The following is a 17,500-nucleotide window of genomic DNA, read 5'->3' on the forward strand; positions in this document are numbered from 1 at the left end:
TATTGCATTTCATTCCTTTATTTAAAAACCTTCCTGTTTTGTTCCTCTCCTTTCTTCTTTCTCTTCTCTTCTTCCCTTTTCTTCTGTTATTTTTTTATAATCTTATGTTGCCTCAACCCCCGTCCTCCTCTTTTCATTTCTTCTTCTCTCCTGTTTTCTCTCCTCCTCGGTTTACTGCCTTTGAGGATACTAACAGGATCCCTTGCATGCGTGCTGTTGGATGTACAGATGATACGGGTCTCCCGGAGATCATTTATCGTCTGAGCCTTAATGTTATTGTAACTAACGTTGCTAACGAGGACTTTTCTGCCATCCCTTTTTCTGTCCTCCTCGTTCCCGCAGGGCGGCTTTTGCGAAGGAATCGGAGGTTCTGACGGGGAACCTGGGAGACAAGCTGATCCCTTCGAATGAGATTCTTCAGGATGTCAGTGACCTGAAGGCTCTGGCTAACCTGCAGGAAAGCATGGAGTGGCTCGCGGTTTGTCTCAAAGGCTTCTTCTCCAGCCTGTCCCCAAGCTCCGGTAAGTGTGTGTGTGTAGATAGGGTTGTGTAATGTTAATGTTCAGCTTTTACGTACGATGTCCTCTCAGAGATCACACCACTGCTACTTACATCACTGTGCTGAAGCTAAATACAGAAATTAACTTTCAAACCCATCCAGCGTTTTCTTGCTATTTTTTGAAGGGGTGGGGTGCAGGGTGGAGGAGCGAAGAGTGCTCCAGAGAGCCTTGCTCCAGAAGTAGATAAAAATTCAATAAGAGCAGCGTCGAGGACGTGGCATAATTATCATTAATTCTGCGCACTGCCAGTAATGGAGTGTTTTATCATGGCGGGACAGCCTCAGTATTGTTCATTATTTAGTGTTTGCCGAGCTGATGGGACCGTCGGCGACGGGGAAAAACCCTTATCTTTCCTCCCCTAAAGCCCCCTTCCGCACCCCTCCCACCCGACTGCACTGCCTACTCAAATTGGATTTTATATTACAGAGCCAGTCAGGTATGAACAAGTCATTTTCTCGCCGCCTTGTCTTGCAGCCTCATACACGCTCGCCAGTGTAACGCAGGGGCGAGATTAAGGAGCTTCTCCACGCTCACTTTGGAGCGCAACGAATGGGGGGGGGGACCTTCTTTTTCCTCTCAGGTGACCTTGAATGAGCGAAAGATGGAATGAAACACTGAGAAATAGGAAGAGAGCAGCTCGTGCACAGGAGAGATATTACTGGCCCACCTGAGTGGCAGCATTCAGTCACCTGTAGCCCTGTGTGTGTGTGTGTGTGTGTGTGTGTGTGTGTGTGTGTGTGTGTGTGTGTGTGTGTGTGTGTGTGTGTGTGTGTGTGTGTGTGTGTGTGTGTGTGTGTGTGTGTGTGTGTGTGTGTGTGTGTGTGTGTGTGTGTGTGTGTGTGTGTGTGTGTGGAAGCTTTTCCTTAGGTAAGAACCGAAATCTTCAGGCAGCAGTCTGAGTGTTTTTTAATGTAACAGGAAAGCCACTACTTCTCCATGACATCATCAGCTCTCACATTCAGACGTGTAGTACGTGAAAATAAACATCTCATAGTGGTTTAACAGCACACGCATTCGTACCGAACTTTCTAAGTACAGCGCTCTCGGTCCGCAATCCTTTGAGTTTCCTCAGGAACGTATAAAGTGGCAGACCACAAGTTTGTTTGGTTTTCACCTCGCACTTTAAACGCAGTGTCACTGTTTGGTTTTTTGTTTGTTTTTTGAACTCGCAAACATACACAACAATGCCAGGGGTATAGAAAAGGAACTAGAGTTAGCGCAGTGTTACTGTGAATACTTACTCTGTACTGGAAATACGATACCTTATTTATTTCTTAAGTAAAGCAAATGATGATGGAGGAAAAAAAACTTAAATTCTTCTGTAAAAGGCCTGATGCTGGTTATTAAGTATAGACAATGTGGTCAAAAGTACCGGGACACCATGAAATTTTAACCTAGGAGATTCAAACCTTTTCCAGCATGACAATGCAAACCCTGTGCACAAAGCCAGCTCCATGAAGATCTGCTTTACATGGGAGTGGAGGGGAAGATCTCTTGCACTGTAAATGATAAATGTGAACACTGACTGCACCCCAGGCCTCCTCACCACACCTACATCACTACCTGACTTTGTTGTCAGAATGAGCACAAATCTCTGGAAAATCTAGAACATCTTCCCAGATGAGTGGAAGTTATTATATACACAAACTTTTAGTCTGGATTCCGCCAGGCTTTTTCTTTTCCTCCTACTCTTTTTAATGGATCTTCTCTGCAGCGGTGCACCTTAATTAAGACTAACTTGTGTTTTGTATGTGCCTCTGGAGACTCGTTTATTTGTTTATTTATTTATTTTTATGAGTAAACAAATGCAATGCAGTGCAGCTCCGTAGCCTTTGGTGCTGTGTAAAGAAATTGGAGGTCAAGCGAAGTGCGTCTTGTCCCGCCTTAATTGTGCTACTATTAAGATAAAATATGTAGAAAAACACACACACACACACACACACACACACACACACAGGCAGAGAAAAAGAGATCCACACTTCCTGGTCTAACCCTAAATAACCGCCCTGCTCAGTTTCCTCTTGTTTTTTTTTCTCCTACCCGGTCGTCCCGAGGGCCGAGTCTCTGAGTTGTAGCTGTAGAGGCACAGCGCGGAAGTCAGAGGTCACGTTCCAGCAGAGCAGCTCTTTCCTTATACAGATCTTACAGCTCTTACTGTAGATGAATAATCAACACTCACAGATGAGCTCATGAATAATTAATGAATCTCTCTCTCTCTCTCTCTTTTTCTTTCTCCGCATTCTGCTTTTTTTTTTTTCTTTCGCTCCTGCTCTGGGATTAGTGCCAGTTCAGACTGCAGAGGTCAGAATTCTTTTAATGTTTCAAGGAACTTTATGCTGTTTGCGATATAGGAAGAGTTTAAAGAGTTGCCTGTAGACGTTTTGTGTTTATGGATCCTCGGGGGGACAGTTGACCGTCGGCTAAATCTCAGTTTCACACTTGAGCTTTGTGTAAAGCTGCTGTTCTACACCCTGGAGTGGTCCAAAGAACTGAGCCCTGGTCCTCTTACTTGTACAATTGCACCATTTTGCAGATGCTTTTATCCAGATTTTTCTGAAATATATCTCGTTCATACATCTGAGCAGCTATGGGGTTAAGGGCCATGCTCATGGGGGCCCACGAGTGGCAGCTTAGCCTGGCTGGAATTTGAATTTACGGCCTATGGATCCAGTCTTAAACACCAAGCTGCCATCTCCCTACAACTCGTCACATCGCTTCCTGTTTCGACCTTCCTGATGATGAAGAAAGAATAAACGGTGATTAAAAAATACTGATACCTGAAAACTCTAAGTACAGTAACAAAGTATTTTTATACTTCATCTAATTGATTATAAGCTCCGCCCCCAACCATGTTCAGCATCTCTAGTCCTGACTTCATTATTTAGACCAAATATGAAAAAGTTTTTTTTTTTTTCCTCATTCTCGTTATGAAAATCCCAGTAAACAGGCGTAACGTTCAGGACACGAACCTGACCGAGCGCCAGCGCCGCAGCAGAAGCAATTAGTGCCGACAAGAAGCTCCGAGATCGAAATAAACTCCGCGGCGAGCGATTGGTTCTCGTCCAACGCGCAACTAACAAAGTTGCGGCGCCAACTTTCAGTTACACGGGTCCTCTTCAACCTTTTCATGAAGGCAGAGAGATATTTATACCCGGGTTACGTCGCAATCACATGACCGAGAGTTTCAGAAAGCACTTTTCACCACTTCTTTAACACTCTCCTACTCTCTTCACGAGGGTCTTCCTTCCCACAGATGGCACCGACAGACGCTCCGACAGGATACGGTTTCAAAACAAACCAACAATCTCAGAACACGAAGCGAAAAAAAGTGACATGCAGGGGGGAAAAAAAGGATTGAGCTCAAATGGGAAGGGAAAAAAGGAGGGAGGTTTAACGTGCCAGTCTGGAGGGAGACGACGGCGTTCTCGCTACTCCAAATTGACGGCTCCATGCGGCGCAGGCTTGATCGCATCATCAAAGTGGGATGGACTTTGAGGTAGAAAAAGGGGTGGTTCTCTTGCTCTGTGATCTCTCAACAGAAGATGCGCACACACACACACACACACACACACATACAGGGTTTCTGCACCACACCACACACACTCAGACACAAACACACTCGTGTTAACACAGATGACTGAATCAGTGTATGATGATGATGGATCACAGAATGAATTTCATGCCAAGATTCGAGATATAAGCGGCTTGCTAGCCAAGCGCGCGCGCGCACACACACACACACACACACACACACACACACACAGACGCATGCGAAGCTGCAGCCTAATTCACGTGTTCACACTTCCAGATTTAAACTACATAACCCATGTTTCAGGGTTAATTGCCGATTGCTTTTGCTTCCAATCATTATTTATTTATTTGTTTATTTATTTGCTTGTTTAAGATGTGAACATGGCTGCAGTCCAGAACTGTAAACTTATAAGAACCAGAACACACAGACACGGACATCTTAACTATGTTCCTGTCACTAACCCAAATATTACAATATTTACATTAGAAAATATTTATATATAATTTATATAAATATTTTCTAATGTGTATATATATATAGATATAGATATATATATAGATATAGATATATATAGATATAGATATATAGAGAGAGAGAGAGAGAGTGAGAGAGAGAGAGAGAGTTTATAATACATTGTTTTTTATGGTTTTCTGTAGGATTTCTTTGTTTATTTATTTCTTTTTGGTACATTTGCTGCTCTTTGTTTCTCCAACTTGCAATCACGTTTTGACTAAGCCCGCCCACTGCTCATTAATATTCATGAGCTGGGTGCCTTTATTGTTTTTTGTTACTCTTATAGGTTATGTCAATGCCCTTGAACTTATACGCCATTGTTTCTCGAGTTTTGTGGAAGGAGTCTCCATTGCCAGCGTTTCTATCTAAGTATTTTTTATCTTATTAACTTCAAGAATAAGAGAGAAAAAAAAGCCCAAACCAGGGAGTAAACGTTTCTTTGCTGGTATGGAAATGATTCCAGGGGAAACCCTTTGACTAAACGAGCGTATACTATATGTGCAAAAGTTTGTGTGCATCTGAACATAAGATTTGTGTGCTTTTCGAACAGTTAATTCCACGTTTGTGCCGTTATTGTATCCTCACTCTTCTGGGAAGATGTTCCACTAGATTTGGTGGAGATTTGTGCTCATTCAGCCACGAGGGTGTTGGTAAAGTAAAGTGAGATGAGATGAGGAGGCCTGGGGTTCCAATTCATCACGTTCAGTAGGGTTGGAACTTTATGAAGCTGGCTTTGTGCACAGGGGCAGGTTTGGGTCTCAGAGTTCACTAGTCAGTTCAGGATTTTCAGCATTCGTTCCTGTTTGAGCGATCTGTTTAATCACACAGTCCCCCCATATGATATTTGCTTTTCATCACTGGTGTTTTTAAACCCACACGCCAAATACAGCCTTATCTGCCTTCAGTTTGCTTAAAGAGGAGTTTCTTAATTAACTTAGCAAAGGAGCAAACACACGTACACACACTTCTGTTCATGCCCATAGTGACATACGTAGTAGTGAACATAATAATAAGTTCGAATATCCAAAATAGGATAAGTAGTGATGCTGAGAAAACTTCTACAGCTCATTTCCTGGGTTTGTTTCATAAATGTACGTTGCGTTTTTGCATTTTCTGCGCTATTAAGTATTTCCATGCCTTTAATAGATTCCTAAAGAAGCTCACGACCACAAAAAATTTTTTTGTCCGATTAGAAAAGCAAAATCTGCTTATGTTCGGTTCTTCCCCATCCACACAATTGCGCAGGACGTCTTCAGAAGTGGTAGCACAAATTTTTCCCTTTACTTCACCTAGGCATGACAATAACAGCTCCATGAAGATACGATTGAGGCTCTGACCTCAACCCTATTGAACACCTTTGGGATGAAGGTGAACTCTGACTGCACCCAAGGCCTCCTCACCTCACCTACATCAGTACCTGACTTTACTACCACCCTTGTATCTGAATGAGCACAAAATCTAGTGGCACATCATCTCAGAAGCAACAGGAAATGGGAACTTATTGTGGAATATTATGTTCAAAAAGTCTTGGAATAAACTAGCACATCAGATGAATATTTTTTATAATATGGTTGGGGGATCAGATTCGATTCAGGTAGGAGACCAATTCCAGCTTGAAAGGCAGATGTTCCGACTGTCTTTTTTAGCTACATTTTAAACTTCTGAGACAATGGCTTCAGTTTTTCTTATGTATTTATTTATTTATTTTTAATCATTCCTACATAATAGTATACATTATTTGTACTAGTGAGAGATTTGAAAAATAGATATTTATTTCTAAGTAAACAGATGGAATAAAGTTCTTGTTGCCGCATCTGCTTGCTTGTTCACGCTCTGTTTGATCCGAGTCCATTTTTGGCTCAGAAATCGCTCATTCGGCGATGGAACTCAGTGTGCTGCAGTAAAGAACGGCAAAAAGTAGTGAATTCTTTTCTAATCGCTCCCACTAACTTCTAAATCCCTACAGAAGATTCTTGTTAAGAAGTCGACCGATGAGTTTCTCACTTGGCCAATACCGATATATATCTCCTTGTTGGAGCTGGTTGACGGTTCACTGATCCAAAATGTTTTTCTCATTCTTTATCCAAATGTAGCATCATTTTTAACCAGTAAATTTATAGATTGAAAACGAATGATGAGAACTTAAAGCCCGGGATGCAGCAAGCCGACGGTCGGGTTGTTTTTGAGCGTCGGTCGGCTTAAGTTTTTTTCCGCACTGTTAGCTCTTTTCGGACGGCATCAGCTGTTTTTCAGCGATTCTGCATGTCAGATCAGCGGAGAAACTCTTGTCTTTGTAAATTCGCAGACTTCTGTAAAGATCGCGGCAGGTGGAAACGCTGTAGCTTTACGTATTCACAGTTCTAGCTCTTCTGGTTTCCCTGTTTGGATGCGGAATACAGACTGCTGCCCCCTGCTGGTATGGGAAAAGTTCTGTTCTCTCACTTAAGTGCAAGAACATGTACAGACACGCCTTCCTAACAATCGGCCTAATTTGCAGATTAAAAAAAAATAAATCGGCCCGATTAATCGTCCGGCCGATCAATCGCTCAACCTCTATTTTTGTTTCTGTGTAGTAACCGACTTTCGCTCAGAGCATCGACCATTATACCAAAATCAAAGAAAAAACAAGGCATAGATAGTGTGTGTGAGACCTTCAAAAGTTTGCCGATATGCTGGGAATAGTTTCAGCTAGTCAATGCCTATTACCATGCTTTCTGTCTTATTGATCTTATATACATATACGTGCACACACACACACACACACACACACACACACACACACACACACACATATTAGTAGTCACTCCGTGAATTCATGTGCGTCCCTGTGACTCATTGACTAAAATGGCTCTTAGGTGAGACGTGATGTCAAAGTCTCGCTACTTTTCATCTGCTGTAGTGTAATTTATGGCTATCGATTTATACACACACACACACACACACACACACACACACACACACACACACACACACACACACACACACATACATACATTGTGCTTCAGAATGTGCTTTTTGTGAGATGTATGCAGTATGTGAAGCCTAGAAAGAGTCTGAGAATGTATGTGTGTAATTGTGTGTGTGTGTGTGTGTGTGTGTGTGTGTAGGTGCGTCCCCAGGTTCGGACACGCAGGCGAGCAGCGAGAATGCACGCAGTCGCGAGCACATCCTGCAGACCCTGTCAGACCTCGCCAGATCTTTCCAGGACATCGCTGACCGCTGCCTGCTCGTGCTGCATCTGGAGGTCAGGTAAGTTCAACCTACAGAAATCACACAATCAGGTCACACCAAGGTTCCTCACAACACCTTAAGGCACCTCAAGGCACCAGGTTTCATTTGACTTAAGGATTTTCTTAAAAAAAAATAGCTTTGTTCTCCATACGCTACTGTTGTACCACAATAGAAATTGACTAATTACAAATAACGAGTATATGTGTGCGTATATATCCGTATTTCTAAAAACGTGCCTTGCTTTTTCCGTGACACGTTGTACAATAAAAATCGCTTTCCACATAAAAACGAATTGAATCGAATAAGCAAATACCGCCAGCTTTCGCAATGTAAAAGAAAAACAACATACAAAATGAAACAAACGTCCCACGTTTAACACCTTCCCCCGGTACTGATAGCGATTAGCTTATACGCGTCTCTCTGATGGTTCGGAAACAATAACTCCCTGCTCTCGTGTCACACGTTATTGACTTTTCCTATCAAGCAAATTTCCCTTGACGGTGCTCTGGAGTAAATTAAGCCGAGGGAGGAGAAGATGGAGGCTTCATGGTTTGGTGGCGGGGCGGCCTCACTCATAGCTTTTAAATGCTTTTAAGCGAAGATGATGAAGGTGCAACCGGAGGCGGACGCATTGCCACGGCCGTATCGTCATCTCGGCCTGAGCGACTCCAGCCGAGTGAGATTTATTAAGACGCTCTAAATTTGCAATAATGAGTCAAATGAATCATCAGCTGATTGCATCTGGAACAGTACAGATGTCAGAGCAGAGGAAAATGTCTAATATATCAGTGTAAAGATCAGAACTACGGCCACTTAGAACCGTCGTGCTGATTTTGACACGTGAGACTGTGCGCCGCACGGAGAGCGCTATCTTTAATTTATTAATTAGATTATTATATTTACTAATAAATATATTCATATTTATTTCCTTGAGCACATTTTCAGGATTCAGTACAGGTTTTTGTTGTGTTTTGGGGTTTTTTTTGGTAATAAAGTTAGTACTATTTTACATTGTGTTATATTTGTTTTTTCCAATAAATGTATTATTTTCCCGGTATTGGTCATAGTCATGGTATTACAACATCATGATAGTAATAATGCTTTTTTAATAGGCGTTATGTCTTTGAAAAGTAACACTCATCTCTCTGTATGGCAACACAAAAATAAATACTATAACCGAACCGTACCCCCGTTAAAGAATTAAAAAATTATGTGGTCCTCAGAAAAAAAGTTTAGGGACCCCTGGTGCAGATGGTTCTGCTTTATCTTTCCGAAAAAGAAAAACTCTGCATTTATAAATGTAATGATTTATGTGTGTGTGTGTGTGTGTGTGTGTGTGTGTGTGTCTCTGTGTGTCTGAAGGGTGCACTGCTTCCACTATCTTATTCCCCTGGCCAAGCAGGGCAACTATGCCATCGTGGCAAACGCAGCCAGCATGGACTACGACCCCCTAGTGGTGAAGCTGAATAAAGACATCAGCGCTATCGAGGAAGTGATGGGAGCCACGCTGCAGCAGCACAAGTTCCAGTACATCTTTGAGGGTGAGTGTGTGAACTTGTGTCCACTGTTTGTGGTGTTGTTTCTTTTATGTCGATTTGACTAAAACTGTTCTAGTAATCATCCATGGCCTAATGAGCTGGTAATGTAGGGAATATATTGCAGGTTATTACAGGCAGATTGTGTATGACAGGTTGAAGAGAGTGTATAAAGTGTAAGCTGTAAAAACAATATGGCATTTGGCCCCTAGGGATTGATTTTTAGACGCGAGGGGTTTTTACTCGCAGGCGTTTCAGGCTTGTATAGTTCCTTTTTCAGCATTTTTTCAGCATTTTTGCCTCTGTTACTGATCATAAGGTCAGAGTTTAAAGCCCCTGCACTGCCAAGCTGCCACTGCTGGGCCCTTGAGCAAGGCACTTAGCCCTATCTGCTCCAGGGTCGCTGTACCATGGTTGACCCCACGCTCTGACCCCAGCTGCGATATGTGAAAATCGGTGCGCAACCGTTATGGCTCTGGTTTACTGATCAGAAGGTCAGGGGTTCAAATCCCAGACACTCTTGGCCCCTTGAACAATGCTCTTAACCCTGTCTTGCTCCAGGGGCGGACCCTGCGCTCCGACCCCAACTCCCTAACAAGCCTGGATATGCCTCAAATAATAAATATGCCACCTGAGATGAATTAAACATTAATTTGGTTTGAGTGTCTGTTGGCTCCTGTACTTTAACACCCGAAACTCAAACATCAGAAGAAGAAAAGTGTCATGAAGTCTCTCCGTTTCTCTCTTTCTCTCCCTCTCTCTGGTGTGCTGTGCAGGCCTGGGCCACCTGATCTCTTGCATTCTGATCAACGGAGCTCAGTACTTCAAGCGTATCAGCGAGTCCGGAATTAAGAAGATGTGCAGGAACATATTTGTGCTCCAGCAGAACCTCACCAACATCACCATGTCCCGCGAGGCCGACCTGGACTTTGCTAGGTAACGTTACACGTTGCATCTGATCATTCAGATCCTCAGATCTCTCTCTCTATCTGTCTATATCTCTCTCTTTTTCTTACACTATTTCTCTATCTCTCACTCTCTCTCTCACTGTCTCTTTCTCCTATAATCTCTCTCTCTCTCCCTCTCTCTCTCTCTCTCTCTCTCTCTCTCTCTCTCTCTCTCTCTCCCTCTTTCTCTATCTACCTGTCTCTTCTTCTTTCTCTCTCCTTCTCAAGGTCTCACTTTCTCCCATAATCTCTCTTTCTCTCCCTCTTTTCCCCATCCTCTTTCCCATATTCTCTCTTTCACAATCTCTCATTCTCTCTCCCACTCCCTGTTTCTTACATAATCTCTCCCTCCAACCTCACCCCCCCTTTTCCCCTCTCTCTTTTTCTCCTTCTCTCTTTTGCTCCCTCTCCCTGTGTGTGTGTGTGTGTGTGTGTGTGTGTGTGTTTGTGTGTGTGTGTGTGTGTGTGTTTTAAATTACATGCTACATTGTTTACACACAGTTGTGGTTTTAGCAGACACATCACATTTCAGTTCACTACATTAATCTATGTATTTATACATATTCATTTAGAAGCATTTTTGTTCAGTGTTTGTGCCTCGGGATAACATCATTTAGTGGCACACACACACACACACACACACACACACACACACACACACACACCACACACACACACACAGAGTAAAGGGATCATGTTTTGCAGCTTTTATCACCTTAATATTTGTAGATCTGTTGTTCAGGTACATCATTTACATATTTAATTACTGCACAGCTTCTGCATATTTTATCTGCCTTCATTGTTCCCTGTTCATCTGCTGTACACTATATGGACAAAAATGTGTAAACACCTGACCATAAGATCTTGCATATGTCTTTTGAACATCCCCCCAACAACCTCCACTCTTCTGGGAAGATGTTCTACTCTGATGTAGGTGATGTGAGGAGGCCTGGAGTTCACATCCATCAAGTGATGATCTCTTCAGAGATCTTCCACTCCAGCTCATGTAAAGCGTATCTTCAGAACAGTTTGGGGGAAAAACCACGTAAAGCTGAAAAAGTCAGGTGTCCTAATACTGAGTGAGGGATGTTCTTTAAGCTGGAAAAACAGATGGTTGTGAAGAGCAACCTCTCCGTATTTCTACTGAACGCAGTTTTTTGTGGTTTTAGAACATCTTTTGTAAGGATTCATTAAATAATTAGACACCAAAAGAAATAAAGATGTGACAGAAGCCAGTTCCAAACTTTTTCTTCCCGCCGTTCTGGTGTCAACGGCACATCAGATGTTCTCGTTTGCTGCCTTTTCACTAATAATGTGCGAATGTGAGAGTTTGTGCAGTAGGGCGCTTGTAAACAGCAGATCCGTGGATGGCTAGAGGCACCGGGAGAAGCAGAGACACCCCTCAGGAAGAAGGGAATTGTTGGCCTGGTTCCCATCTGAACTCCTGCTTTGGGCAACTGGGCCAAGGACACAGTAATAACCATCGATTGGAGCTTGCGCACAGAAAGACTCGCACACGTGTGTGTGTGTGTGTGTGTGTGTGTGTGTGTGTGTGTGTGTGTGTGTGTGTGTGCGCGTGCGCGCGCGCGTGCGGAACCAGCGACGCCCAGCATCTCTCAAACAGCTCGAACACTTTGGAAACAGCGACATCTATCAGTGAAAAAGAAAAGTGTGTGTGTGTGTGTGTGTGAGAGAGAAAGAGAGACTGCAGATGATTCATTCAGAGGGTCAGAATGCGAGTGTGAAATTGTGCACAGAAAGCCGAGTGTGTACTGTTTGTCGTGCGAGGGATTCAGGTTGTTAATGTAGTCGTAAGAATCTGATGAGCCTTAATCTTGAAATGACCTTGAACAAAGAGGAAGCAGTTATATGCGCGCACACACACACACACACACACACACACACACACACAGAGCCGTATTACCTAATATGGGACGAAGTATCATTGATATTGCTGCTACCCCTGAGCTAAATAGAACCTGAGTAATCTGAACTATATTTATTTATTTATTTGTTTGGTTTTTAAATGAAAGTACTGAAATGTCCCTACAAAGTCAAAACTGTCACATATGCCTATTAATGTTTGGGTCCCCATCAAGATATAAAAGCATGCACATTTATATACATATATACAAAAGCGCACACACACACACACACACATATACATACGCATACTGCTTTGAGACTAATAGAGCTTCTGTAATGTCGCTTTACAATCACCTAAATCAGGGAAGAGCCTGTGTGTGTGTGTGTGTGTGTGTGTGTGTGTGTGTGTGTGTGTGTGTGTGTGTGTGTGTGTGTGTGTGTGTGTGTGTGTGTGTGTGTGTGTGTGTGTGTGTGTGTGTGTGTGTGTGTGTCAAACCTTTGGTGGGAACAAGGTCCTCACAAGACTAGGAATATCTAAGAGTTTTGACCTTGTGGGGAAATTTGGGGACATATTTGTGTTTGTGTGTGTGTGTGTGTGTGTGTGCACTTGTATATTTTTTCTTCTCCGCTCAGCTTCGTCTCACTTCCGAAGCTGCAGGTGGATGAGAGCTAGGATGGTTGGATCAAAAATAGACAGCAGAAAAAAATAGCTGAAAGAGAAGGAGAGAAAATCGATGAAATGATCAGCATCACCTCTTTTTGTGTCCAGCTCTCTGAAGCTATAGAGTGCATTTATAGTGCGTGCACCAACACACACACACACACACTCTTGACTCCTGTGCGAAGGCCGACTGGAAGGCCGTAGTAGAATGATACGGGGAGGGGAAGAAAAATCAGCGTCCCCTCTCTGTTCTTGTTCTTATCATGTGTGGATCGATGAGGAAGAGGATTGTCCTTCCTCAGGCAAGGCGTTCTGTCTGAAGCCTCCATGCCGAATTATCAGCTCTCCACTCTCGCCACACTACATTACCATTCAGTCGGTGGCAGCATTTTTATTTTTTTTATTCCCCTGCAGACTTGCCCCTGCAGTGTTAGGAGAGAAAAAGAGAGCGAGAGAGAGAGATGCGCAGTGTTTGCCGCCTGGGGGATGCAGGGTTTATCGGGTTGCTTTGTGGGCTTCTTTCTGGAGAATGCACAGCTCCTGCTCGAGGCTGCACACGTAGCTCTCCAGGGATCTGAGGGAGTGTGAGAAAACGCAATCACAGCACCGGGTTAACCGAGGATACGTGTGATGAGCCTCGGATCGGCAACTATGGAAACGCCAACACAATAACAACACTACCAGACAAGATAGGAAACACTTGGGGATGTGCGGGAAAAGATCATCTTTGCAACGAGCACACAAATATATCAGTTACCCAAACTTTCATCACCCTCTACGACCCTCTCTTGATCTGCACTACACTCTGATTGTACTCGTCCTTCAGGGTTACCATCTACTCCCTTTCTCTCAAACACACATGTCCACCTTTCTCCACTCCATCATCCCTCTCTCTCTCCCTTTACCAGTCATAGTGCACACTCGTATTATTTTAAAAGTGTCCAATAATTGATATGTAGATGGGGGGGGGGGGGGGTCCCAGCGATGATGTCATTTCAGTGAGGGTCAGGAGACAAGAAAACAAGAGCAGCAGACAAATGAGGAACCTTCTGGAAAAACTGAAAACAAAACTGTATTTATTTGCCTTGTCAGAGTGACGGCCCAGTGTGTCTATCTATCTGTCTGTCTGTCTGTCTGTCTGTCTGTCTGTCTGTCTGTCTGTCTGTCTGTCTGTCTGTCTGTCTGTCTGTCTGTCTGTCTGTCTATCTATCTATCTATCTATCTATCTATCTATCTGTTTCTCTCTGTTTCTCTCTCTCTCTCTACTTCTAATTCACTCTATCTGTCTGCCTCTCTCTCTCTCTCTCTCTCTCTCTCTCTCTCTCTCTCTGCCTCTCTCTGTTTCTCTGTCTGTCTATCCCCCCTCCCCTTTTCTTTTCATTTCCACACCAGCATGTTTGTCCATCCTCCATCTTTAAAAACGTCGCGCGAGTCGTTTGTTTAAATGCTATAACCCAGACCTCACGTTTGCCGCGTCACCACGATAAAAGCGCCGCTCTCCTCCCGAACGCTTTCCCATTAACGGGAAGGCTCGCGCTCGCATTCGTTACCGCGGTGACAAGCACGAGCCTCGCGCTTGATGTAGATGATCACTCGGATCATCCGTCTCTGCCTCGATCTTTTTTTTTCTTTCCCTCCGCTGTCATTCTTCCTCTCGGACGGTTAACTAATGTGTGGTGGAGAACACGCAGACGGAGCCGCAGACCCCTTAATGGCTTTAAAACAGCGCATGCTGGGAATGAGAGGAAAGGAATTGTGCTGATTCCGGTTGTTTGCCGCGCACGGCTCGGCACGTCCTGCATCATAAATCCGCCTTACACTCGTCTGCTGCATACGGAAACACACACACTCACTAATTAAAGCTTCATGGTACACAGAGAGCACACGTGCAGGTGTCAGCCCAGTGAAGGACAAAGTGTGTGTGTGTGTGTGTGTGTGTGTGTGTGTGTGTGTGTGTGTGTGTGTGTGTGTGTGTGTGTGTGTGTGTGTGTGTGTGTGTGTGTGTGTGTGTGTGTGTGTAGCACTGACTGTTCATTATCATTATTATCTGCTGGTACACTGGGAGCAGGGTGGATGGGGAAGTGCAGGGGGTTGAAAAGCTACAGAGATCGAAGCTGCTTAACAAACTCACTGCTGCTCCGGTAAATGATTTTAAAGTAGTTGGTAAATGTAATGCATTAGCGCTGGTGGAGAACCCCAGCAGCACCACAGTGCCCCCTGTAATCACACACACACACACACACACACACACACACACACACGTTTTAGAGTTCTACAAATATTACATCTGGTAACTTTTTTTTTCTGCTGTTAATGTGTGTTTTTTTGTGTGTGTGGGTGTTTGTGTGTGTGGGTGTGGGTGTTTGTGTGTGTGTTTTAGAGAGAGAAATAGTGTGTGTAAGTCAGTGTGTTAGTGTGTCAGACTTTGTGTAAGAGAGTGTTCCTATGAGAGTAAATGTCAGCATGGGAGCCTTTTTTTGGGGGGGGGGGGGGGGTTTGTGTATGTCTGTGTGTGACGGCTTGTGTGTGTGTGTAACTTTCTTTCTTTCTTTCTTTCTTTCTTTCTTTCTTTCTTTCTTTCTTTCTTTCTTTCTTTCTTTCTTACTATATCTATCTTTTACCTTCTTTTGTCTTTTTCTCTTTTTCTTTCTCTCCTTCTATCTCTCCCATTCTTTAACTCTCATCTTTCTTTCTTTCTTTCTTTCTTTCTTTCTTTCTTTCTTTCTTTCTTTCTTTCTTTCTTTCTTTCTTTCTTTACCCAACTCTCTCTTTTCCTCTCTTTCTTTCTCTCTCTCTCCTCAGTATTCAGCCTGGACAAAAGAGGTGTTTATTATTATGATTATAAAAAAGCACCTGCTTTCTGATAAAGGGAGGAATGTAGCGTTATGCTAATGCCCCACACTCGAGGACTGGATCTTCGGCTCGGGCACCGTGAACCTCCGCATGCGACACAATAACATGCCTGACTTACCGCAGGCTTTTATTCTACTGATTCCATTTCATATTTACATTTTTTGGGTTTAAATCTGGTCCTTTTTATCGTGTTCTTGTCTGTTTAAAGTTGTCAAGGTCAAATATACACTGTAGATTGGACTTTAGCGTAATGAAGGTCAAATCGAGAGGTATCCAGGAATTGTGATAAGTGTTCTACTAGGGGATATTTTCAGTTTTATTTGTATTAAGATTTTTACAATGAAGTCCCTATAAGTTTATTAATAATGAGTGAGCCAGTAGTGACAGTGACGAGCAAAAACTCCCTGAGATGGTATGAGGAAGAAACCTTGAGGTGAAGATGGAGAAACCTTGAGGTGAAGATGGAGAAACCTTAGTGGTAGCTTAGTGGTTAAGGCATTGGACTTGTGACCTAAAGGTTGTTAGTTCAAATCCCATCCACACCAAACTGCTACTCATGGGCCCCTAAACAAGGCCCTTAGCCCAATTAGCTGCTTAGGGGTATGAATGTGACAAATATAAGTCGCTCTGGATGAGGACATCTGCCGAAATACTGGAGACACTGAATGTCCATTCATTACAGATCCATCCAGAGCTTATTAACTGTTTACTAATGGACGTACATTGAATGCAAATCTGTTCATGACAACCGTCGCCCTGAACCACTGTAGCAGGTTCCTGAGTTTTACTTTCATATCGATAGTTTTTCTGGGTTGCGTCCTCAGAATCTCCATTCTGAATCTTATTACAAGAGCGGCCTCTAGAGGTGAATTACTGATGCCACGTGCTGAGACTGCACACTGCACTGAGAGTGCTATATTATATTTATTAATTATATCCTTATATATAATAATTAATATATATTCATGTTTATGTTCAGTTCGATTATCGGTATCGTAATATCCACTCTCGGTCGCCTTCTCGTTTCCAATGGAAGAGAAGTCCATCCAGAGTAAGGGTGTGCAGAAAGAAGAAGAGGACAGGATCACTCTGAGAAGCTACGTGGTTAAGGGCCTTGCTCAGGGGCCTAAAAGTGGCTGGGATTTGAGCTAATGACCATCGGCTCATGCCTTAACCACTAACCTTCTTTCTGAATATTATGTCTTTGTTTGATTTATTAGTAGATGTATCTAACCCTCGCAAAATCCACGCTACAATTTTTAACATTTGGTGCGAGACGTGCCAGAGCGCGGCGTTTTTGGCTGGCGAGCAGGTCCGGCGTGGGCCTCCTGCTTTTCCTTTGAAGGTCAGCTCGGCTACATGGTGAGAAAGTCTGGATTATGGAAGCCGAGGTGAGAGGTGGTGTTAAAGCCTTCTTGGCAGCTCATTGAGAGTGCAGTCACAATGCCTGAATACCTGAGAGAGAGAGTGTGTGTGTGTGTGTTAGATGTTAGAGAGCCAGAGATTCCTGCTGGCTCAGTGTTTTTTTTCTCTGGGCTTTGCTGGTCCTCAGTGAGAAGCAGCATTCTGAGTTAAGGAGGAGAAAGAGACGACACTCTGTGCTCTGATGAGCTCAGGGACGTCCTCCGTGTGTTCGAGCTCTTATCGCTCAAGTTGCGATTGTGCTACCTTTGCAGAAATACAAGTAAAAGCACGAGTGTGTGTGTGTAAATGGTAAGTGCTTACCTTGACTTTATGAGGTTATGAATGTATTTGTGTTTCCCCCTGGGCTGGCTGAGGTCACGTTGCATCATTATCTGCAA

At 43.5% G+C, this 17,500-nt stretch overlaps 1 protein-coding gene across 1 annotated transcript in view; it reads left to right on the plus strand.

Moving 5' to 3' along the window:
• Window positions 1–10,753, plus strand: part of exoc4 (exocyst complex component 4) — a 131,402-nt gene extending 120,649 nt beyond the window's left edge. The window contains exons 14-17 of the mRNA XM_083527948.1: window positions 343–521; window positions 7,713–7,854; window positions 9,199–9,377; window positions 10,148–10,753. Of these exons, the coding sequence (XP_083384074.1) occupies window positions 343–521; window positions 7,713–7,854; window positions 9,199–9,377; window positions 10,148–10,311 (664 nt within the window). The 3' untranslated portion in view covers window positions 10,312–10,753. The remainder of the gene's footprint in view (window positions 1–342; window positions 522–7,712; window positions 7,855–9,198; window positions 9,378–10,147) is intronic.
• The last annotated feature ends 6,747 nt before the right edge of the window (window positions 10,754–17,500 follow it).

This window comes from Silurus aristotelis (genome assembly GCF_946808225.1).
Source record: "Silurus aristotelis genome assembly, chromosome: 24".
In the NCBI taxonomy this organism is placed as follows: domain Eukaryota; kingdom Metazoa; phylum Chordata; class Actinopteri; order Siluriformes; family Siluridae; genus Silurus; species Silurus aristotelis.